Source organism: Choloepus didactylus, chromosome 6, assembly GCF_015220235.1.
Source record: "Choloepus didactylus isolate mChoDid1 chromosome 6, mChoDid1.pri, whole genome shotgun sequence".
Lineage (NCBI taxonomy): Eukaryota > Metazoa > Chordata > Mammalia > Pilosa > Megalonychidae > Choloepus > Choloepus didactylus.
The window spans coordinates 132,784,304-132,808,327 of NC_051312.1; the positions used below are offsets into that span (position 1 = coordinate 132,784,304).

The 24,024-nt window shown below is 45.7% G+C and overlaps 3 protein-coding genes and 1 long non-coding RNA gene across 8 annotated transcripts in view; 1 reads left to right on the plus strand and 3 right to left on the minus strand.

The window, feature by feature from the left end:
- The window catches only part of BUD13 (BUD13 homolog), a 35,236-nt gene extending 34,121 nt beyond the window's left edge, over positions 1-1,115 (minus strand). For 2 of the 3 annotated variants that reach the window (XM_037841534.1, XM_037841533.1), the window contains exon 1: positions 942-1,115. In XM_037841534.1, the coding sequence (XP_037697462.1) occupies positions 942-1,084 (143 nt within the window). In that variant the 5' untranslated portion in view covers positions 1,085-1,115. The remainder of the gene's footprint in view (positions 1-941) is intronic. The other variant, XM_037841536.1, reaches the window with a different exon arrangement.
- On the plus strand, positions 1,015-7,277 carry LOC119538536. Its single transcript, XR_005217570.1, has 3 exons — positions 1,015-1,362; positions 2,017-2,124; positions 7,148-7,277. It is a non-coding gene; the product is annotated as an uncharacterized LOC119538536 (long non-coding RNA).
- ZPR1 (ZPR1 zinc finger) lies at positions 5,534-17,015 on the minus strand. The gene is made up of 14 exons (XM_037841537.1): positions 16,776-17,015; positions 16,436-16,597; positions 15,962-16,052; positions 15,511-15,581; positions 14,827-14,913; positions 11,644-11,766; positions 11,243-11,290; positions 11,012-11,078; positions 10,557-10,627; positions 9,723-9,812; positions 9,121-9,231; positions 8,400-8,486; positions 6,865-6,930; positions 5,534-6,162 (listed from the first exon to the last, which is right to left on the minus strand). The coding sequence occupies exons 1-14, from the start codon at positions 16,944-16,946 to the stop codon at positions 6,028-6,030; spliced, it is 1,380 nt and encodes a 459-aa protein (XP_037697465.1). The 5' UTR covers positions 16,947-17,015; the 3' UTR covers positions 5,534-6,027.
- Positions 17,016-18,394: 1,379 nt separating this feature from the next.
- Positions 18,395-21,649, minus strand: APOA5 (apolipoprotein A5). Of its 3 annotated transcripts, none has more exons than XM_037841813.1 (4): positions 21,500-21,649; positions 20,898-20,977; positions 20,673-20,784; positions 18,395-20,119 (listed from the first exon to the last, which is right to left on the minus strand). In XM_037841813.1, the coding sequence occupies exons 2-4, from the start codon at positions 20,947-20,949 to the stop codon at positions 19,168-19,170; spliced, it is 1,116 nt and encodes a 371-aa protein (XP_037697741.1). In that variant the 5' UTR covers positions 20,950-20,977; positions 21,500-21,649; the 3' UTR covers positions 18,395-19,167. The 3 variants fall into 3 exon arrangements, with proteins under 3 accessions (XP_037697741.1, XP_037697740.1, XP_037697742.1); XM_037841812.1 differs by lacking the exon at positions 21,500-21,649 and adding an exon at positions 21,308-21,446; XM_037841814.1 differs by lacking the exon at positions 21,500-21,649 and adding an exon at positions 21,308-21,390 and having other exon boundaries at positions 20,898-20,953.
- Between the last annotated feature and the right edge of the window lie 2,375 nt (positions 21,650-24,024).

A 24,024-nucleotide genomic window follows, 5' to 3' on the forward strand; every position in this document is an offset into this window, starting at 1 on the left:
ATTATTTAAAAAGCCAGAGACACTTTATACAACATCTCTAGTCTCAACAACTGTTTAATGTAAGTGGTATTATTCAATATTACTCCTATTTTAAAGATAAGGAAACTGAGACTCAAGGAGATTAAATATTTTGCCCAAGGCCCCACGGCCTATAAAGTGACACAACTAGAATTCAAACATTTATCAGAATTGCTCCAAAGCTCAAGCTATTTTCACTACATTGCACTCCCTCCAAAGAATCCACACAAGTCAAAAGGGCAGTAAGGCAGAAAACAAGAATTAAGGAAAGAACCAGACTAGGGCAGAAAAATGGATTCATTCTTTAGAACTATTTGACTTCACTGGGTCACAAAAGTTCCTCACTTGTAAAATGGGGATAATACGAACATCTGCTTCCTGGTAGTGTTGTGAAGTCCAGTAAGTTCATATACGTGTAAAGTGTTGGCACATGGTAAGGACAGTTTAAATGTTAGTTGTTATCGTTAGCAGCATTATTAAGACTAAAGGAAGTGCCAAGGGTCTCCGACTCAGGACCAGTCTTTGGGTTTCCAGAACCCCAAAGGCAGGTTCTGGACCTTAAAATGTCAAGCACAGAGGCTCGGAATTGGCACCATCATCGTTCTCGGGGCCCAATACTCATCCACTAAGGGAGAAGACGTTACAAAGGCGGGAAAAGAGTGATGAAAGTTAAAGCCGAGCTTTAACACATCGAGGGTACTACTCAGGCGTGCGAGTGGTAAAGCCGGACAGCAACAGTAAGCCAGAGCCCCGGACTGTCAGAGTCGGGCCCGACTGTGGGCAGGAGTTGGACAAGCAAGTCTAGAGGAGCGATCCTGGCCGGGGACCGACAGAAGGAAGAGTTAGGCAGCCGAGGGCGGAGTTGTGAAAGGTGCGGGGTCCGGGAACCGCCCCAGTGCCCGCCCCCACCACTACCAACTCACCCTTTGACCCCACCCCCGCCAGTCTTCGGCCGCTTTTTGCGGCGCTTGCGACTGGATTCAGGGTCCCCGTCGACGCCGGCATTTGCCCCCGACAAGTAGCGCTTCAGATACTCGGCCTTGGAGAGCGGCGGAGCTGCCGCCATGGCAGCGGCGAGGGCGAAGAGACGGCTCGGCGCTGGGGACAAAATTATTAAACGCAAAACGGACGGCCTTGACTTGAAGAGGTGTGGCCAGAACCGGAAGTGGCAGAGAGTGTTGGAACTGCCCGGGGTGACAGGTGACGCAGTTGCAGACTAACAAGAGGCGGGACGTGCACACCGCCGGGCGCACTCGACATCCCTGTGAAGGCGCAATCATGTTTCTTGTCTTCGTCCATCCATCTGTTCATTCAGCAAACTATGCAGGAAGTGCTAGCCGTGAGGTACAACGACGACCCAAAAAGATTGCTTGCCCCCAGCAGCTTCAGAAGATCAGTGTAGTAGTTAAGAACACAGACGCCGGAGTTGCAGTGTCTAAGACTGAATCCTGATTCTGTAACTAACTAGCCCTACGGCCTTGGGCAAGTTATGTAACAAAAATGGGGTTAATAATGCTACTTAACTCAGGATGGTTGTGAGGATTGAGATGTTATGGACAAGTGCTTACAATAACCTCTGGTATAGTTATAAATGTTAGTTATTTTTATTAGTATAAATATCTCTAAATAAGGGGAAACCTGTTCTAATAGGCTCTCAGGTACCATTCAAGAGAGGAAGTCAGGAACTCCAAATCCAATGTAATTAGCATGAAGTATGTGTAGGTTTCTAAAATTTCCCATGTGTAACTTCCCCACATTTAATATTGATAGCTTTGAGCTGTCTCTTGAGGGATATTGTGTAAAAAATTTCCAATGAAAAGAAGCTGGGCCTATTTTAAACAGAGCAAAAGAATTCAAGGAGATTGAATTCTAATACTCATGTCATGGGGGGAAACACCGCAAACATGGATGGGGGTATTGCATTTTACTTGAATTACCTCATTTAACCTCACAATATATTCTTAAATAGTTTTAAAAATTATTATTCTTATTTTACAGATGAGGAAACCAAAGCTTGGAGAGGTTAAGGAAGTTGCCCAACATCACACAGCTAGATAGCAGCAAAGCAAGACTCAAACATAAGCCACATAGCTCTTGGAAGCAGAGGTTAGTAAAATGGGGTGGAAGAGGTAATCCAAACTTTTTGAAAAATCTTAAGATCTTTTTATCTTCCGTTTTATCTCATATGTAAGCTAATTTTTTGTCACTGTCTTCAAGTATATTGTCAAATAGGCATTGTTATACTTTATAAATAAATACACACATTAGGATATATTCAAAAAATTCTTTATAGGAGTGAAAACAAAACAGGTCTGGAGATGACTGCTCTGAAAAATGAACTTTTAACTCCTGGCTTTACTGAACAATCACAGTAAAGGTCTGGAAAGGAAAGCAGGCCAGGTCTCTGAGAGCTTCTGAGAAGGGGACACTGGATTGAGAAACTAAGGCTTCATTAGTTGGAATCCACACAGGTCCCACATATGCAGCCCTGATTGGCTTCTAGGCCAATTTGTTGTCTCTCAAACCAAACTCCACAGCCCTACTTGATGTCAATAGGCATCTGGAAGGGTGCAGTTCTGCTCCAGTGAACGTTGCCAGTGTAGTCCTCTGAGGCCCTGTCAATCCACCTCCTGCCCATTCTTGGCTTCTTCAGTTCCACTGCTACCCATTCTCCCCAGTCCCCAACCATAGCCTGACAAGACCTATGCTCAGGTGTGTCCCAACCTGTCTCCCTCACAGGGCTTAAGTCAAGCAGGATCAAATGAATTGACACCCCAGTGTCATGGTCTGAGTTTTGCCCTTTCTCTGCAGTTGCATCTAATAAAGCAAATATAGTAATTACAGACTTGAGATAAAAATATTCAGAGTTCAGGGGCCAACTGGCCTGGGTTTGAAATCTGCCTCTTATAAGTTCTGCTTCCTTCTGGAAGTTGCCTAACCTCTCTGAGGCTGTTTGCTCGCCAAAAGCAAAACAAAACACCGTTTTGTTTATTTTGTAGGTTTTTCCCAGTAAGGATTTAAAGCAGAAACAGAGATACTTTAGAGTTTTTGTGAAAATTAGTGAGAAAAAATACACATAGAAAGCATTTTACAATTATTAACTCACTTAATCCTCACAAAAACCCTACAAAGTGGGTGCCATCATTATCCCCATTTTATAGACAGGAAACTGAAACAACAGATTTGCCAAAACTAAAAGGCTTTCTGTACTCTGAAGTAAACTCACAGAATAAGCACATTGGCTATCTGTCCTTCACACTGAAAATACTGTCATTTTCCTGTAAAGAGCAGGAGAAGTGTGCAAAAAAAAAATTTTTTTTTAAAGAATAAAGCCAAGTAGTCTTAAACAGTCACGTACATTGCCCTAAATTTAAGCACCATTCCCAGTAGTGTGCAATAGGCAAGTGACATACCACTGATGTACAAAGAAGGAACGCTACTGATAATGTTATACCAAATCTGACTGAAACCACCATTAAAGCTTTCCATTAGCAAAGTCAGTTGTCCTTTATACTTATTCCCAACACTTACCTCATCATAACACAGATAAACATTCAATACTTACCTATATTGGATCTATACATTCAATGACAAAATATGGCAACATTTAACATGTTTGAAATATGGTGAAGTAGGAGGAGTGCCTTTGCAAACAAGCCTCTGAAATTTAAATTTTGCTCTTGTGGCTGTGATATTGAATCTCTGTTTTCTTAGGCTGGCAGTTTGTCTCACCTCCCCTGGCCTTACAGCAGGACCCTTCCCATACTTTGTTACCTCCATATATTACCCAGGATGTTGGATTTGCAAGCATCTGCCAAGAATTATCATATAACAGATATTTATTAATCAACCTGTATGCCATATGCTAGGGGCTTTAGGGCAAGATGCAAATAAATGGATGTAGGATTCCATCCCAATAGGCTATATGAAATGAACCTGAAGAGTAAGATGTGAAACCTAAAGGCTGCGAGTCCCTGACCCTGTCAAAGAGCAGGGAGTATCTGAGCTGCATTACTCCACTCTGGCACTTGGTCCTCAGTTCTGAAGGTTCAGAAACTCAGGTTATCATTTCCCAGTAACTGGTTTGAGTGTGGGAGTTTGCCAAATGAAACTCACAAGAGACTGAATAAACCAGAATGCCATTTTTTTCTTCACAATGGGATATTAACCTGACACCAGGTTTCATCTTCACAGAGCACACCCGTCCCCATAGGAAAATTCATTCAAGACACCAAAAGATAAAACACAGAAGTTATCTGGTAAGGTCAGATTCACAAGTCAGTTTGAACACATCTATAGACTATCTCTTAAGGTAGAATACTTGCATATGGGGACCTCATCAAGGTATTGTGGCTTTAGAGTTTCCAAATTCTTTTTTAAAAAAATCTTCCTCTAACCCTTACTTTCAGAAATTAGATAAAGGTATGGGAGTCAGTTCCACATGAAAGTAATAAGAAAGTCTCTAAAAACAGAACTTTGGGGAACAAATACATTTAAGAGGGAGGAAGCAGAGATACTAGATAATGTATGATCAAAGTGAAAGGAAAACCAGGGATACAAGTATCATAGGAGCCAAGGGAAGGGTTTAGAGAAAAGATGGTCCACTGTCAAATACACAGAAATAGAGAAAAATAGAATATTTTCTAAATAGAAAATCACTTGTGTCATTTGAGAATCGTTTGATAGAGCCTGAGAGTATATGTGTGATTGCTAAGCCATTTAACACTAGGCAAGTCTTCAGAGTTAAGTTTGCTGCACAAAGCATAAGGTTTGAGATAGCATCTCAAGTATCAGGTCTTTACTGAGCAAATACCCAGCAGCCAGCACTGCAAGAGTTACTATTTGTGACACTGCCTGGAGTCAACAGGAGGCAGCAGGCATAAGTACAAAGAGCACTGGCTGGGGAGTCCAGAATCCTGGACTGCCAAGTGCTGACCAAGGCATTAACTTCCCACACAGCTGTAGATAGCCCCTTCCTTCTTTGGTTGAACCTGGTGATGATCTCAAGTATCCTCCCTGGTTCTAACATTCTCCTGCCACACTGCTATTGCGTTGGCAGTTCCCTCTGCCTGGACATCTCTTTCCCCAACTATCTACATGGCTGACTCCCTTACCTCCTTCTCAGTTTTGCCTAAATGTCAAATTATCACCTTCTGGTTGAGATCTTCCCTGACCACCCCTGCCCTCCCCTGGCACTACCCCATACCCCTTCTCTGCTTTACATTTCTCCATAACACTAATCACCGTCTGACATACTGCTTTACTTGTCTGCTCATTGTCAGTTTTCCCCCAACTAGAGTTTAAGCTCCAGAAAGGCAGAGATTTGTTTATTTTGTTCACTGTTCTGTGGTGTGCCTGGCACAGAGCAGGCACTAAAACATCTGTTGAAGGAAGGAATGAATGAAATACCAGCTCCAATCCCCAAATTACAATGGCCACATGAGAGAAAATTTTCTCAGGAAGCTGAATTCTAACAGCAGAACATCAAACAAGGACAGAATACACAGACCAGTGCTATGTGAAAGCCATCTTTTAATGATAATGTCTTCACCTGTGCTGGACTCCCTCCCCACAGAAGACTCTTCACCTGCCAAAAGTCAGTATTTTGTATACCCAAAACCAACTCCCAAACTCCAGTTGTGGCTATATTCCACCTTCTCCATTTCCTTGGGTCAAGCTGGGAAAAACTTCAGGATTCCAACCCTAGAGTTGAGTATTATATGGAGGGAGGATAAAGACTTGATGGGAAAAAAAGTGGTAATGACCTGGTTCATCTCCAGGTTTCTTCACAGACCAATTCAAAACCTCCAGAATAAGGTCAAGTAACACAACAAGCTTGCACTTGCATCACAAACTGTTTACAACATGTGCCTAGATCTCTGGCTCAGATTAGGCATTCTACCCACTGTGGCCACGGCCTGGTGGGGAGGACACTCCAGCCTTACTACAATAGCACTAAATAACCCTGCGGTGTGAACAGCACTGGGGGCTGGCCCATGCCGCCCGCTGTTACCGCTGTGGGGCCAGGCCTGTCTCATAGCCTTCTGTCTTCATGTCATTGAGCCCAAGCTCCTCGTTTTGATCGAATGTGCGCTTATAATGCTCCACCTTCATCTCAGGATCATCTTCAGGCGCATACACATTCTGCAAAACCAAGGGCAGACAATCAATGCCTGTTCTGTCCCCCTACTTCTAGGTGGCTTCCAACTCCCACTTTCCCAAGAAATTAATGAGTATTTTTTCCTTTTCCCTCAATTCTCCATGGCTAGGTTGAATTAGTGGGCAGCAACAGAGCCCACATGTGCTAGGAGTGGGAGAGCCCAGCCCCAGGCAGAATTAGGGAACACTCTGCCTAAAAATCTTTCTAACTGCTCCTTCTGAAGAGTGTGGCAATGGTCTTAATCATGGAGAGAACTTAGAACAGTTTTGCCTGACCCTAATAACTGTTCAATAAATGCAAATTTTTTTCAATCACCAGGACACATCCCAGTCAGCTTAGAGCCTTTCAGTTTTCCTGTCTTTTGGCCTCTATTTTAAGTAACCGTTTCTCCTCACTCCACAACCAGAGCTGCAGAATGAAAGGCTAAGAGCTGGACTTAGAGCTGGGGACAAGAGCTGCGCTACAGGAAGAAAGGAGCCTAAGAATAGCCTTTTATCCTTCTTGATACACATGACCTTCCCTCCCACCTTCCCCCTTACTCCCTTATGTTCCAACTTCTTCTAAGAGGTTCCTTGATAAGCGTAGGCCATTTAAAATCAAGTATTTCATTTTCTGAGGAAATGATACCTATTCAAGGAAGGTCATAAAGTATATCCCCATGAAACATCAGGGAAGGTTTACGATACCTGCAAGTAGCTGTTTCCCGCCGGATCATCCATAATGAAGTGGGCCTTCATGCTACCCTCGATGATCTAAAGGAAAGAAAATATAATGTGTAAATTTCATATAGCTCCTGGAAGGAAGGGACAATTCTGCCAGACAAGAACCAACCCAATTTACATTGCAGAATCACCAAAAGTCTTAAGAATTGGTGGAATTAGGTACCTTTGGAAGCAGAGTGGAAAGGACTGTTTGAAAGCTATTCAAGAAGAAATTTGACATCCCCAATCTGTTTTCCACTCCACATAGGCCAACAAATGCCCTTCCCCAACCCCAGCAGAAGACTGAAAGCTTCTCTGAAGAGGTCACCACAGCACTCTATGGACTGGGGGACATTAGCACAGATGAAGCTGGAGGGAAAGAAATTGAAAACAAGGGGGGTAAGTGAATCTACACTATATATAACAGACATATAAACACATGCCAGCCCTCTTCCCACACTCAGCTCTCAGAACACAGCCAGCCTAGCCTTTACCCTACAGAGCAGGAAATGGAACACTCACTAATAGGAATCTAACCAACCCAAGAAGAAAGACCTAACGATTCTGCAACTGAGGGTTCCCAAAACAAAATGGCTGAGTTAAACTATCCTACAGTAAAGCCCAATGTCAACAAGACTCACCCTGACTCAGGTTTTTAGTCCTCTACTTCTAAGCAATCAATGATTAGCAGGTATCTGACAAAGCCTCTAAAATTGAAAAAGAGAAAATATAACAAGAAAAAAAAACAACTTAGAGGAAATGGAAACTTTGCAAGAAGAAAACTCCAAAGAAACTACTTACATCAATATCCTGAAGAAGTGAGAAGTTACAGCACCCACAAAACAAAAGGATGCTATTTGAAAGGAGGGAGGGGGTGTATTCAAAGACCAAAAAAAGCTCTTGGAAAAAAAATATGTTAGTGTAAACAGATAAACAATCTTCAGTAAAGTAAGTCAAGAAAACCTCCTATAACTGAACCACATGAATTTCCAGATTGAAAGGATCCAGCAAGTGCTTAACACAGTAGTTGAAAACTGACGCACACCAAGGCACATCATAAAATTTCACGTCAAAGGGGACAAAAGATAACATCACAAGAATAGGTCATGTGCAAAAGATCAGGAATCAGAATGGTTTCAGACTTTTCAATGGCCACACTAGAACCTGGAAGATATTAGAGCAATGTCTTCAAAATTCTGATAAAAAATTATTTCCTAACCTAGAATTATACTTCTAGCAAACAAACAATCCAATTGTGAGGGTAGAAAAAAAGAAATTTTCAGACATGAAAGTTCCCCCAAATTTTATTTCCCATGCATTCTTTCTCAAGAAGCTAAAGCAGAAGATGCTCCCCCCAAAATAAAGGAGTAAATCAAGAAAGATGATGACATGGGCTATCAGACACCAGAAGAATCCCAATATGATGGTAACAAGAGGTTTAAAATGTGAGAAGAAATCATAAGTAGGAAGCCTCTGTTCACTGTAGCCCCGTGACCACCAGTGGTAGCCAATTCTCTCACCTGGTCCAACTTCCAGCTAAACTCCTGCAGTTTCTCTGTCTGGCCAGGATTGGAACTGTCACCCAGTGTGAAAGGGTTCTTGGTCACCTGAAATAAATGACATCTAAATTGCTAGAATTCTAGCTCTGTGGTTGTTAAGCTTGACTGTAAGCCTGGCAGGGGGTGGCAATGAGGTACGCGGTCAGGCAAGCCTGATCTCCATTTATCCCACACCACCTTTTTGACCAGGCAGCCACTCCTATAAGTCTATGGATCAATCTGCCAGTTCTACAACTGGCAATGTGAAACAAAGCTATAAAATTGCAATTTGATCTCTAATCCTATTTTGAACAAGAAATGCAAAGAAAAAATACAGTTTACAAAGACAGCGTAGAAGTGATTAAATAAAATGATTCACCAAGAGGATAAATAAATGGGCTGAGTCAACACATACATGTCTTTATGTTGGGGAGTTTCAGGTGCTGGAAGGACTCTCATCCCCTCATTTTAGAATATTTTGTGATTTACCCAAAATCACAAAATCACAACACAGTCCCAATTTTCATTAAAAATTTCCCATTATCTTCAGAATCCAAAATGATATTTAAGTATCTTGAATCAGCTTTAAGTCAAAGAAGTCCCCAGTTATCCCTCAGCACCAAACAAGTTGTTTGAGGACTTCCCACCCCTCTCCCCCAGCAGTACTGATGAAAGAAGCTGAACACCACACTCAGGGACTCACCAGCTCCCGGATGTCTTTCAGCAGCCCCTCTAGTGTGGTGAACTTGCCCCCGAGGACAGCCATTCCCAGTTCAAATTCAAGCTCTGGGATTTCCACACTACACGTCTCAGACTGGGAGATGAGAGGTCAAATTAAACTTTCAATCTGGGGCAAAGAAAGCTAACCAGAGGCCTTGGCCCAATTAATACTACCAGTGACAGTTTGGGGACAAAATCAGCTACCCCAGTTTTCTGACTTCCCAGTTAAAGCTACAGGCTCACTTCTGTCCATCCGAACCACAGAAATGGAACCAAGTGAATAAATGGAGACTGTGAATCACAGCTCCTAGCTGTCAGATATCCTGTCATTAGATGTAAGACAAGAGGGCCCAGTTAAGAGTTACTGGAAGTCAAAAAGCTATGAAGTCATCAGAACAAGCTTATGGATCACCTTCTGAATAAGCAATTCCAACCATAGGTTAAACCTGCTCAGGGATCCTCAAACCCAGGGAAGTAAGGAGGCGCCTTATGTCCCCATGACACTATTTTAAAAAGAAAGGCAACTGCCTCTAGATAGAGATAGGAATGTGGGGAGGAAAGTCACTTTCACAAGCAGGTTGGTACCTTGAGGAGGTCTCTGGTCATATCAGAGGGATCTGTGATGTGAAGGGTGATCCTGGTGCCCAAGGGCTCCACTGCTCCTCCAGATTTCACCTGCCCAGAAAGAAGACACCAATGCTCATCTAATGCCAGTGAGATCTTGGATGGTAGGCCCAGACCTCCAGTCAGGCCCACTAAGGGCTACCAAGAACAGAGCCTTCTAAATCAACAGTGGCAGCAGTTACCTGAACCCAAAACACCAAGAGGTGGCCAGGAACAGAGTACTCAGCACCAGCAGCCTGCCAAAAATTACCCCAAATTGCCAAGAAACTCTGAATTTACCTTAAAAAAAAAAAAAAAATCTGACTCTGGGGTCAAAAGGTACTTTCAGGGTTTAGTCCAGCCCTTACATCCTCTACATCCAATGTGTGGATCCCTCTATAATATTTGGGTTTTAGAAGTTAACCAATTTATGCTTAAATATGCTCAAGGAAAGGGAATTTGCAACCCTCCAAGGCAGGCAATTCTACTTTCAGATAGCTCTAGCTATTAGAAAGTTATTTATTATGGAGTCAAAATCTGCCTCCCTGAGCTTTCAACACTCTGCAAATGGGGCCAAAATCCTTCTCTCTCTTCCATATAACTGACTGACCTTGAATTTAACTCTTAAATTATAATGCCTCTACCCTTTCTTCGCTAGGCTAATCCCCAGTTCCTTCAAGGGCTCTTCACGCTACACTAAACCCAAGAGAAATACCCAACCCCCCTCCATCCCAAAGCAATAGGTTTATATAGGATAAATTTAGAAGGGGTTTACCCTCAAGCTAGTCATCTTCCCAAATGATGGGGCCCACCCACCTCATTGGTCCGGTGCCCACAGTTCTCACAGTTGGTGGCCATGATGATAACTTCCTTAAAGTGGGGGATTTCTGAAAGATGGAGTTAAGGAAATCTGCTTCCAGGAGCGCAAGACCACCCTCTGTGGAAGAACAAATCCAAATCCCAAACCAATAGCTGCTGGTCCCAGAACTGTGAGGAAATACATCACAAAAGCAGCTTAAAACAGGCATTCCTCCAGAAGAGCCAACATTCCAAACCATGGTGAGCTCTATTCACAAACCTCTGTGCAGGAGCCTCAAGAACATGGCCTAATTTTCCCTTTGAACCCAAAAGCCAGGGTACACAGTCTTAAACCTCCTCCCTCATCACTCAGAACAGAAAATGGCTTTCTTTGAAGGGGTACTCTCTCGTCTGAATATAATCTTCATGCCCAAGTCAGATTGGGAGCAGCCCAAGTGCCTGACAAAAGATACGGACTAGCTTCATGTTGGTCTGGGCCGGAGCAGTGCATTCTGGGCAGTTTGTGTTGAACTGTAACACCTGGAACACAATATTGGACACAGGGTAAGCCCTCCCAGGTAGGATGCTCAGGCTAAAGACATTCCAAAATATGCTGGTCCCCCATGTTGGAGGTGAGGAAGAGAGACACTGAGCACTATCAGTCTACTTCTGCTTCTTCCTCAACAAAGTCTGATATAACTCACTTCATTCCTGAGATCTTCCTCTTCTGGCTTCTCTTCTGATGTCTCTGCCTAAAATAGCAGAGATGAAAACAACAAGTCAGCAAATATACCTTACCCTCTCCAATGTCCTGCCCTGGTGTGGGAGAAAATGCTCTGGCTTTATGTCGGGTGACACCTCATGGGTTTGACAGAGAAGGTAGAAAGCAAAGCCCATCAAAGGAACAGAGCTCAAGACAGCATCACAGCCACTGCCATCCTTTCACATAAAGTTTAAGTCTATGACATGAGCTAGATGAGGGGCACAAATATTCTGAGATAGAGTACACAGGGCATCAGTAGCAAAAGAAGTTTCCACTGACTCCAAGCAATCCAGGATGCAAGATAATTCCAGAGCATTTCTATGACTTCTTATATCCACTTACCTGGAGCCCCAGCGCCTCTTCCTGCTGTGGAGTCCGATTATAGTGTGCAATCACCAGTGCATCATCTTTTCCAGGAGCATGAGGGTTTTCCACAAAGCTGTTCCCTGAGGGATCATCAATGATCTAACAAATGAGTAAGGAGAGAATAATTGCAGCACCTAACATCAGACCAATCAGACACCACAGTGGAAAACTCCCAGATTTTTTCTTTTTTTTGCCTGCTTAACATATTTACTAAGACAGGAGGGTTAGACCATCCCAGCACAATAGACTATGTGTCGATTTATCCTTGTAGTTATATAACATTATAAAACAGAGCCTGTAATAGACTCTTCAAGTCTAAAAACATATTTTTAAAGAATTTTTACAAACATTCCTCCTTTCCCTCCCCACCATATATCCTTTAATCTAATTCTATCCCTGCAAATTTGTTATTTCTAGTCATCTCCTGTAAGTGATAGCATATAATTTTTGTCCTTCTATGTCTTGCATATTTCACTGAATATAATGTTTTAAGGTTGTCCAACTGCTGACACATGTCTCATAACTTCCATTTTTTCTTATGGCCAAATAATATCCCATTTATGTATGCATCACATTTTGTTTATCTAGTCATTTGCTGATGGACATGTTGTTTCCAGCTTTTGGCTTTGTAAATAATGCTCCTATCAACATTGGTGTACAAGTATCTGTTTGCATCCTTATTTTCATTCTCTTTGGGTATATATATACCAAGAAGTGGGATTGCTGGGTCATATGGTAGTTCTATTAACCTTCTGAGGAAGCTCCATATTGCTTTTCGTAATGGCTGCATCATTTTATATTCCCACCAACAATGCACTTGAATTCCAATTTCTCCACATCCTCTCCAACACTTATTTTCTGTATTTTTAATAACAGCCATCTTTGTAGGTGTAAAATAGTATCTCATTGTGGTTTTCGTTTGCATTTCCCTAATTGCTAATGATATTGAGCATCTTTTCATTTATTGGCCATTTGTGTATCTTCTTTGGAGAAATGTCTTTTCAAGTACTTTGCCCATTTTTTAATTAGGTTCTCTTTTTGTTGCTGAGTTATAGCAGTTCCCTATATATTCTGGATATTAAACTCTCATCCGGTATATAGTTTGAAACTTTTTCCCATTCTGTAGGTTGCATTTTCACTTTCTTAATAATTTCCTTTGATGTACAAGTTTTTAATTTTGGTGAAATCAACTTTACCTATTGTTTCTATTGTTGCTTGTGTTTTTGGCATCATATCTAAGAATCCATTGCCAAATCCCAAGTCATGAAGATTTGCCCCTATGTTATTGTTTCAGAATTTTATAGTTTTAGCACTTGTATTTAGGTTCTTGATCCATTTTGAGTTGAGTTTTGTATATGGTATAAGGTAGGGGTCATTCTACTGCATGTGGATATCCAGTTTTCCCAACACCTGTTAAAGAGACTATTCTTTCCCACTGAATGTACTTAACACCTTTGTCAAAAATCAGTTGGCCATGGATGTGTGGGTCTATTTCTGGACTTTCAATTCTGTTCCAGTTATCTATTTGTCCATCTTTGTGCCTATCACTGTTACTGTGTAATATCAATTTGAAATTAGGAAATGGGGGTCCTATAACCCTATTCTTTTTCAAGATTGTTTTGGCTATTCAGGGCCCCTTGCAGTTCCATATGAATTTGAAGATTGGCTTTCCATTTCTGCAAAAAAGACTGCTGGAATTTTAATAGGGACTGCATTGAATTTGCATATTGCTTTGGGTTATATTGACATGTTAACAATGTTAACTCTTCCAGTCCATGAACATCGGAAGTCTTGCCATTTATTTAGATCTTCTTCAGTTTCTTTCAGCAATGTTTTATAGTTTTCAGTATACAAGTCTTTTGTATCCTTAAATTTATTCCTAGGCATTTTATTCTTTTAGATGCTATTATAAATGTAACTGTTAGTTTCCTCATAAGATTATTCATTGCTAGTGTGTAAGAACACAGTTGTTTTCTATGTGTTGATCTTGTACCCTTCCACTTTGTTGAATTCAATTTATTAGCTCTAATAGTTTTCTTGTGGATTCCTTTGGATTTTCTATATATCATCTGCAAACAGAAATAGTGTGATTTCTTCCTTTCCAATTTGGATACTTTTTTTTTTTAATATATAATAGCAATTTGGATACCTTTTATTTATTTTTCTTGCCTAACTGCTGTGGCAAAAACTTCTAGTACAATACTGAACAGAAGTGGTGAAAGTGGGCATCCTTATCTCATTCTGGATTTTAGGGGGAAAGCTTTAAGTCTTTTACCATTGAGTATAACAAGTCATGGGTTTCTCATAAATGGCCTTTATTATGTTTATCTTTTCCTAGTTTTCTGAGTGTTTTTATCAAGGGTACTGGATGCTGTTGAATGCCTTTTCTGCATCTATTGAGATAATCATATGGGTTTTTTCCTTCATTCTATTTATGAAGTATATTACACTGATTGATTTTCATATGTTAAACCACTCTTGCATTTGGCCATGGTGTATAATCTTTTCAATATGTGTTGCATTTAGTTTACTAGTATTTTGTTAAAGATTTTTGCATCTATATTCATAAGGGAAATCGGTCTGTAATTTTCTTTTCTTGTGATATCTTTACTGGGCTTTGGTATTAGAATAATACTGTCCTCATATAACGAATTAGGAAGTATTCCCTCCTCTTCAATTCTTTGGTAGAGTTTGAGAAGAAATGGTATTAATTCTTCTTTAAATGTTTGGTAGAATTCACGATGAAGCCATCTGAACCTGGACTTTTGTTTGCTAGAAAGTTTTTGATTATTCATTCAATTTCTGTACTTCTTATAAATTTGTTGATGTTTCCTATTTCTTCTTGAGTCAATTTGGGTAATTGATATATTTCTAGGATTTTTTTCATTTCTTCTACATTATCTAGTTTACTGATATACAATTGTACAAAATACTCTTTTATAATTTTTATTTCCTGTAAGGTTAGTTGTGATATCAGCATTTTTCTTTTTGACTTTAGTTATTTGCATCCCTCCAGATTTTTTTTTTGTCAGTCTAACAAAAGGTTTGTCAATTTTATTGATTTTTTTCAAAGCACCAACTTCTTGTTTTATTCTTACTCAGACAATCTTAATGGTCTCTCCCCAAAAATGAGGGGAATAATAGACCCTTAGTACTCACCAGAGTGAAAGGAGAGGCCACTTGCTTTAGCTCCTTCAGTCTGGTGATGAACTCATCAATTCTTTCAGCTATGGTTTCTTCCTTTGCCTGCCATTAATGGAAATAAAATATCAGCTCTGGTGATATACCTCATGACCCCACCCTTTTAAACCCCACTCTTTATGCTCATGTCACTTCCACCAGGAAGTCACCACCAGCCCTGAGTTGGTGTTAAGCGGGAACACAGTGATACACACTTCACAATGAGATGTAGTAAACAAGTTGGGAGTTTATGGGTGTAGTGCCAGGTGAGTCATTTTCCCTTTCATTCATCATTTAGTCCAGTTACTTGTGCCAGATTAGGGATACAAGAGTAAATAAACCACAGTCCTCTCAGAGGAATCTCCCACCATTTGAGGAGATAGACGACAAAATACACAATTTTAATACCTTATTTTTGTCATAGTAAATACAAGATACAATGGAATACTTGGGAAACCTCTATAACCCAAAGCCCTTCAGCCATGCTGTTATACTGGCTTAAGACAAATGTAACATCCTGGCAGCTACAGTATCGCCATATATTTCCCCAACAAGTTCTCAGATGTTCAGTCAAAGACAGTTCAGCTACACGAGAAGCTGAACACTCCAGACATATATAAAAAATTATTTCTTAGGCTGCTGCAATCAGAAAACCCAGCTCACCCTTCGTGTGGGTTGGTCCTGCTCCAAGCCAGAGATAGCACGGCTGATCAATCCTTCAACAGTGGTCAGAGCTTGTGAACAAGAGCAAAGGACAAATGAGTCTCAGTTCTCCTGTCAAGTCCCTATATGACCAGGACAATTCAGTTGAACTTTCTGGGCCTTAATTTCCTCACACATAAAATGAGGAGGCCAGAAACAAGGTTTCATTCAGCTCTAATTAAAAGTGATGCTACAGTTCTGTAATGAGCATATCCTGGTTTTACTATCATGACCTACAATTTCTGGCTGTTTTGCCTAAGCTTTTGACTCACGTTAAACCAATCAAGTTCACAAAGATTACATGGCCAAACCCATACACAAGCTACTAAACCTGGCACCAGGGGTTTTGCAGGAAAAGGGGTAAGATTCCAGTTAGGTGTGAACAGCCCAAATACCCTGACCCTAACCTTACCTCCCTTCTGGCTAAAAGCAGGAATTTCAAAATCCAGCTCAGGAATCCTTGTGGTGGCAGAGTCAGTCTTCACCACTTCTCTGTTCATGTCCTGGGCAGAAAGGAAAACTTTTAGTGCAGAGAGGTCACAGTACAGCTCTCCTCAGTTAATAACCGTACTGCCCCCCATCCATCAGAGGCCAGCTCTCCACTCCAGGGAGTCCAGAAAACTCCTGCTGAAAAGTCCAGGTAGTGGTGTGAGCCAGGCTACCCAGATGGTGAAAATACTATTCATAACAACTACTGCTCCTTTATTAGCTCTGACAGAATTTACAAATCTTATCTCACCTGTGTTGATGACGGTACAAAAAAGGAAACGGAGGCTTGGACACAAAGGGGGATTTATTCGAAATCCCATCACCTGGGCCAGAGCCCTGACTCTAGTCCCCAGAATCCCTCTAAGATACTGGGGTACCTGCTCTGAGCTCTTCTCACCTCCTGAGCCCTGACGGTCAAAGTGTAGCGCACTCCCTGGTCCTGGATCCTGCCTGCCGACTGAATCTCTGTGTTGTTCCAGCCACAGTGTTCGCAAGAAAACGAGCTCACAATTATCTCTCTGAAGAAGGGAATCTTGGTGAGCAGGAGGCGAGTCATGCCCTGGGGAAGCAGAAACCAGCAAAGAAGAAATCGATGAAACCCCCATTCCCCACCCTAAATGACCCCCGGGCACGCCTCTTGGTCCCTGACTGAGCCCACCTGGCGAGGTCACCAACCCCGGCCTTCTCCCCGCCCACGGCCAACCCTCTCAGAGCCCGCGGCCGCGCCTCCGACTCACGTTGCGGTAACAGTTCATGCAGAGTGACTCGATCTCGGTGGGCTGCTGTTCCTCGTCCTCGGCGCTGATGGGCCGGAACAAGTCTCTCGGAGCGGGAGCTCGGGCCGGGGTGGGCAAGGGGGCGGCGGCAACCCCCGGAGGGCCCGGCTTCACAGCCCCGGTGGCCGACATCGCCACCACCGCCGCCACCAGCACCACCGCCACGCGCAGCCGAGGGCTTGGCTTCCGGCTTCCGCCCCTCTCTTCGCCCCACCCCCTTTCTCCGGCACTTCCGCCAGTTGCGGCCCCGCCCTCTCTTAAAGCGAACGCGGGCTCTGGGGGCCTGGGAAAAAGCTTCCAGGGTTGCACCGCCCCGATTTCCGTAGCCAGACTGATTCAGGCATTGCCTCCATCACTGTTCAGGCGTCACTTCCCCAGGAGGTCCTCTTATCCCCAGGGCAGTTGTTTGCGCCCTCGCAATAGCTTCCCCCTGACAGGGTTCCGTAAGTCCGTCTGCAAGAGCTTTGACGTCAGGGGCTTGGCTTGTCCCTTGGTATCCCTGAGGAGGTGCGCCCGGACCTGGACTTGCTTCGTTCTACTATTAGGCCAAACGCTACTTCGTCTCTAGAGGCCCCTCTCCGCTCCCTCACCTTCTTCCCTTCTCTCAGTTCCTCAGTCCCTCTGTTCCTTTCTGTTTTTACCACCCCCTATTTCTGTCTTTCAGTCTCACATATCCCTTCATAGGTACCTCCCCAAATTCCAGCCTCAAATAGTCCTCATTTTTATTCCCACCCTTCCATCCCCACCACCTCCGACCCCAGCTGACTCACCCCTCCCAGTTTCCTAACCACCACCAGCAACAACAAAAACTCTCCATTTCTGTTAACATTCCTTTCCCATGCCTCCTCTCCCTCTGCTGGGCCTACATACCAAGGCTGTTCCTGAAAGTTTGTCAGGGAAGATGTCCAGCGTGCAAGCAGATGAGCACAGATACCTGTGGGCTCTGTGCTAAGAGGGTCTAGGGGTTGTGGTGAGAACCCTGCGCAGGATAGGCTGAGCAGGGAGGGCAGGGTGCTAAACAGGACACCCTAAAGGGAAAGAGGCTGGGGCTGTCTGGGACTCTTTTCTCTTCCCTCCCACCTCACAGCATTTCCAGTGTTCCCAGGAGGATCTATGAGAAGCCTTTGGTTCCCCTGAACAGGCATATAAATGAGGGGAAGTTTAAAGGTTGGGGGGGGGGGTCGGAAGAAGGGGTCAGTCATAAAAAAGAAGCTATTCGAAGTCTGGAACAGCAGCAAAAAAGGAGACAGCCACCTCAGGAGTCTCAGGTCCCCCAGGGACAGCCTGGCCCTCACACACACTATCCAGTAAGCAGGCTGCTAGACAATGCAGGTGCAGAGGCAGGATCTTAACTCAAGGCCACTCCATCCCTCACCTGGGACAGATGGCTGCCTCTAGCCAGAGGGTCTTGAAGCAGAACCCAACCAGAGCCAGGTCCTTCTGGCAGGCCTAGACTGGGAAGGGGTCAAGGACAAAGAGCAGCAAGGGACTGGAGTGGGTGATGGGTGTACGTTGGGGATAGTGGTGAGGCCACTGCTTTCATGCGTGGCCCAAATGAGAGACACACCAGGCAAACAAGCTTCCAACAAAAGCATCTATTTCACTTGAATCAGAAGTCCACTCTTCAGCCTGGGAGTCAGGAGCGAGGGGTTAGGGGTGGGGAGACCACACATTCTGCTCCTCAGGGGGTCTGAGGTGCCCCCCCACCCACCTGCTCTGTTTGGAGGCTCAGTCAGTGACCTGTTCGGGTCTGTAAGGAAATACAGACTCTGCACTTTGCACCACAACCCTCACCATTCCTACCCACCAGCATCAGAGCCAGCCAGGATGTATTTACATACATCCTCAGACACTCTCCCCATCATATTTCCCTCCTTTCTCCCTTCTTTTCTTTCCCCAGCAGAGACTGTCATAGCATCTGGGGGTACACAAGAGCTCCTCTCTATGGACGAGCTGGAGTAATGGCCAGGAAGTGACCAGAAGTGAGTGTTGACAGGAACCAAGGCCCAAAATGAAGTGGCATAGTCTTCCAGCACCATGGCATCAGGCTTGCAGATAATAATCACCCACACAAAGAGCCTGTCTCCCTTCCCCACTCCCACCAGCCTTGAATGCAGCAACTCATGAGGATTCCCAAATGAGCACGGGAAGCGGGGTTTGCAAAGCCTGGAGAGTGTAATGCATCTGGATGGGGCACCACAGGAGGCTGCATATGCCAGGGACCCAGGCCTTGTCTGAAGGGCCCTCCACCCTCTGCCTAACAGGCCACTGTCAAGGACTGAGCCTGGCAAGGGGCTCAGGTCTTGGGCTCCCCAGGTGGAGAACCGGAGTATAGGCCTGGGCAAGTAGGCTCTCAGGACTCCCCCAGATGGCCTTGGCCCTGTTCATGGAGGCTATAGCTGATGTCTTCCCATAGGTCGTCAAGGCGGGCCTGAAGTTCACTCAGAGCCTTGCCGCTGTCTGCTTGGTGGAACTTCGGGACAAAGGCACTGGGGCCCGGCGGGGGCGGTGCCAGCTGCTGCTGAATCTCCTGTGTCTCCTTGTCGATGGCGCTGGTGAAAGCGGCGATCTGCAGAAAGGTGTTGTGACGGAAAGTCTGGAGCCTCTGGCGCACCTCCTCGGAGAGCGTCTGGGGATCCGGCCCGGCCCCCTCCTCGGCCCGGTCGGCCTCAGTGCGGACAAAGGCGCTGAGCTCGTCGCGCAGCTGGTCCAGATTTTGCTGGATACGCGTGTGGAGGGCCTTAGCCTTGAGCGTGAGCTTGCGCGAGAGGATCTGCACGCAGCGGCTGAGGCGCGAGGGGCTGGCCGTGGTGTGGGGAGCTACTCTGCGGTGCAGCTCCTGCACGTGGTGCCCGATGCCGGTCACCAGGCGCTCGGCGTAAGGGTGGAAGAGCGCCTTGACGCGGCCGGTGTGGTGCGCCACCCGGCTCTGCAGTTCCTGCAGCAGGCCCCGCGCCTCGTTCACGCCCCCCAGCACCTGGGCCTTGGTGTCCTCCCCGACCACGCGCAACTGCTGCTGCAGCTCCTGTACGCGCAGGGCCACCTGCTCCATCAGCTCCTCTGTGTAGGGTTTCAGCTGTTGCCGCAAGCCCTCCAGGTTCCAGCCAATGCGCTCGTGCACCTCTGCCACATATGGATCCAGACGCGCCCTCACCTCCTCCAACTCCTCCTGCAGCTGCTTCCACAGCTCCACCGGGTCCTTTGGGAACTGCGGAGGCTCCCTCCCCTGTCCACTCAGAGGACTCAGCTTTTCCAGGAATTTGTCCATATTGCTGAAGTCTTGCTCAAGGCTGCCTTTCAGGCTCCTGGGGGAGGGGACAGACATCCGGGCCGTCAGACTGCTAGCCTCCATGACCGTCATCAGCTCCTTTGCCCCAGAAACAGCGCCCACTGAGCCTCTGGGAGAACAAGGACGTAGGGCAACGGCCCCAGAGCCAGGAGCTCTAAGTCCCCACTCTGGGCCAACTGCACAACCTCACTAACCAAGCACAATCATGTCGCACACGCAAATCTTGACCTACAATACTGTCCAAGGAAGCACAGACGCCCCTCCACTCACACAATGCCTTCATTCTGGGGGCCGCGGGGGGGGGGGGTCCTCTCTGCGGATCCCGGGTACCGCCCCTCAGTGGGCAATGGGAGGCAGGCATATAGAGTTCGAAGCGGGAGGGGGGCGGGGCGGGCTGAGGGCAGAGGGCGCTGAAGAGCTCCGGCCTGCCAGGATATGAGGGCAGAGCCTGAAGGGCTCGGTTCCTAGTCCCAGTGAGGACCACCAGGGTTGAGGAATCAGAGGCAGAGCAACATCCCCGGGCCCAGCCGTTTCCTCTCTTCACCCGCACCCTTGCCCTGGTCACTCACGCGGGTTCCCGCGCCAGCTTCTGTTGCTGGATCCCCTCCACCCTGCCTTTGTCACTGCTGCTCTGGCTGAAGTAGTCCCAGAAGCTCTTCTGTGCCTGGGCCATCGAAAACACTGTGGAGGGCGGTAAGGGTGGTTAGGGGCTGGGTTCTCCTCCCCCAGGGTGGAGGGCCCCCCTTCCAGCCTCCACTCATGCCCCCATATTGAAGTCAGGGTTGGAAACGCACCTGAGAGGAGGGCCAGGACCCATGTCAGCCAGGCAGCAGAGCTCGCCATCATTCCTCTGAGAAGGAAGGTGAATGGAGGCCTGGTTGGAATGAAGGAGCAGAGGAAGGGACATCTTTCAGGGGCCCCTGCTTAAGGTAGACCTGCCCCAAACTCCGTTAACCCTTCCCTGGGGTGTAGGGAGCCCAGAGCTGTTGAGACTCAAGAAGACTGACCCAGGTGAGTGGGGCTGAGAAGAAAGGGGTGTCTTCCTCGGATGTGGGGGTTGGGGAAGGGAACTGCTCCTTTCTCACCTCAGTCACATGGTGTTGTGTGTGAAGGTCAAGCCACTTTGTGAAAGTTCTCCACCACCACCCACTCCAGAACCCACGAGCAGCTCCCTAAGCCACTTCTGGACCACTCACTTGCTCACCTAGCTTCCTGATTCCCACTGCATGGTTGGGAAAACTGAGGCGTATCGAGCAGAAGAAACAACTCCGCCAAAGTGCTCCAAGAGCTGCCCTTGCTTCTTAGTTCCCACCCCTAGCTGTCTGCCCAGGCCCGCTGCAACCCCCCACCCCCACACTTAGGACTCACAACCCCCTCCCTCTGCCCTGCTGCTCACCTGCTCAGTTCTGGGCATAGAGAGAAGACATTCCCCTTTATACTCCAGGGGCCTGGCCTCTGGCAGCAGTTGTGCTGAGTAAATACCACGTGGAGGTTCAAAGAAGGATGACCTCAACTGCCACCCAGTGCTCTCCTCCTGCCCTTTTCTGGGCACACAGAGGGTTACTGAGAACCCTAGCTTCAGGGGGCTGCCTCAGTAGAGAAACACTTCCTGGAAATTTTATTAGGATGGTTCTGAACTCCTCACCCAGTTTTCCTCCAAACCCCATGGCCTTCACCCTTCCCACTGACCTGCTCGTTGACCAACCAATAGAAAGCAACCTGTTTGTCTGCTGAGGGCCCCGCTCTTACTCAACTGCCCAGAGTTACTGTGCCCCAGCCAAATAGGGACAGTGTCTGGCTGCCGGCCAGAACCTGAGCAGCCCTTGGCAGCTCCACCACAGGCCACTCGGAAAGGCTGCGAAGAGCCAGCATTTGTAGGGTGAAAGACCTTCCCCCCACCCCCTTCATGTAAGGTCCCTGGAACAAGCAGGGGGAGCCAGGTGTGGTAAAGATGAGATGGTATCTGGGCCAGGGATTCTGGGCACAAGGAACTGGAGCAAGAGTTGGATTCACCCCATGGGGAAAAGCTAAACTCTACCCATGGAGCCTTTGAGAAAGGAAAACCAAAAAGCCCAGCTCTATGATGTCATGCCCACCCCATATACTTAAAAATGCACCTCCATGAACTCCTGATTCTTGCTCCTAAATGTTTCTCATATGGGTCTCCTCTCTTCCATTTTCACTATTACAGCCCCAGTTTTCTTTCACCTTGATTGCACTCACAGCCTCCTAATGGGTCTCTCTTCCTCCATTCTGTGTATTCAATCCATCTTCTGCTGTGGCTCAACCCAATCCATTTCCAGTCTCATTTCCTGCCACATAAAACCCCTGACATTCCCTGAGCACACCTCTTTCAGGCTCCTGAACTCTAGTGCATGCTATTCCCTCTGTCAGAATAGCTTGTCCCCTGGTGAACTTATATTCATTTTTTCCAGACACAGTTTGCATTAATTAGTATTAACTGCATCTACAAGTGACTAAAAAAGGGAGAGAGTAAGTAGCTTAAACAACATGGAAGTTTCTCTCTCATGTAAACATAAGCCAACCAGGGATCCTCCTGACTTGTTGCACTAACATCCTCCACAACAGACTCATGTCCATGGCTGTCTCCAGCTGTCAAGTCCACCTCCCGGCCAGTAGGAAGAAGGAAAGGAAGGAAAGGGGCATGCCTCCTTCCTTTAAAGACACATCCCAGAAATTGCTCTTTCCACTTCTAATGACATCCCATTGGCTAGAACTGAGTCACATGGCTGTGCTGAGCCAAAAGGAGCCTGGGATATATGGATTTTACTCTGGGTGACTGCATGACCCATTAAAACAGGGCTCTAATACTCAGGAAGAACAAAAGAATGGATTTGGGAGGGTTAACAGTAGTCCCCACTGCACAGCTCAAATGTCATTCCAAATGCTCTCTTATGCCCTTATCCCTCCCCTGCTCCGGAGACAGACTCATTCCACCCGAATCACATAACACCTTGCATATTCCCGTGCTATAGAATGATCATTTGACATGTCTGAGAGCTCTTTGAGTGCAGACTTTGTCTAATTCACGCCTATGTCCTCCATGATGTGTGGCACAGTGCCTAATGCATAGAAGATGGAGTGATTGAATTCATTCATTCAACTGATTAAGAAACTGAGATTTGGGGAGATTAAGTGACTTGTCCATCATCACAAAGTAAGGGTGGAACCAAAATTGGAACTCAGGCAACTGCCTCTAGTGGCTCAGAACAGCAGGAGATGAGGCTAGTGAGGTAAGGAGGCCAAGACCAGGTATGGGGGCCTTGTGTACGCCATCCCCAAAGGGTTACATGATGGAAGGTTCCCTCTGGAGGGCAGAAGACAAAAGACAGAGACTGTTCAGTAATCCAAGTGAGAGATGATAAAGGCCTGAATAAGGTGTTGCAATAAGAGTGATAGAACAGTATATAATTAAGAGATATCAGGGCAGTAGATTTACAGGTGACCAACTGGATAGGGAGGTGAAGGAGAGGAAGCAATTCAGATGATTCCCAGGTTTGGGGCAACTAGGTAGACGATTGCTCCTTTCATGGGTGAGGGGAGGTGCATACTGAAAGAAGAGCAGGTTGAGATGAGAAGTGAACATTCATTTTAGTGGGAGTCCTAGCTTGAACCTAAGCTGGGTTTCAGGTGAGCACCGGGCACCCCGGTTGAAATCTCATTGCGTAAAGGCTGAAAAGCCTCCTGAAAGAAAATTCATTTGAAAATAAAAAAGCACATGGAACTACAGCCCAGCCACAAAACTATAGTCATCAGAGGAGAAGAAACGGGAGAGGGAGACGGAATGCCATTAACATTTGGATCTGGATTTGTATTTGTGCCCACAGGCTGGTGTTGCCTGGTGGTCAAAGGCCCTCGACTGGAGATGCCAGGACAGTTGGATATAGATATCTAGAAATC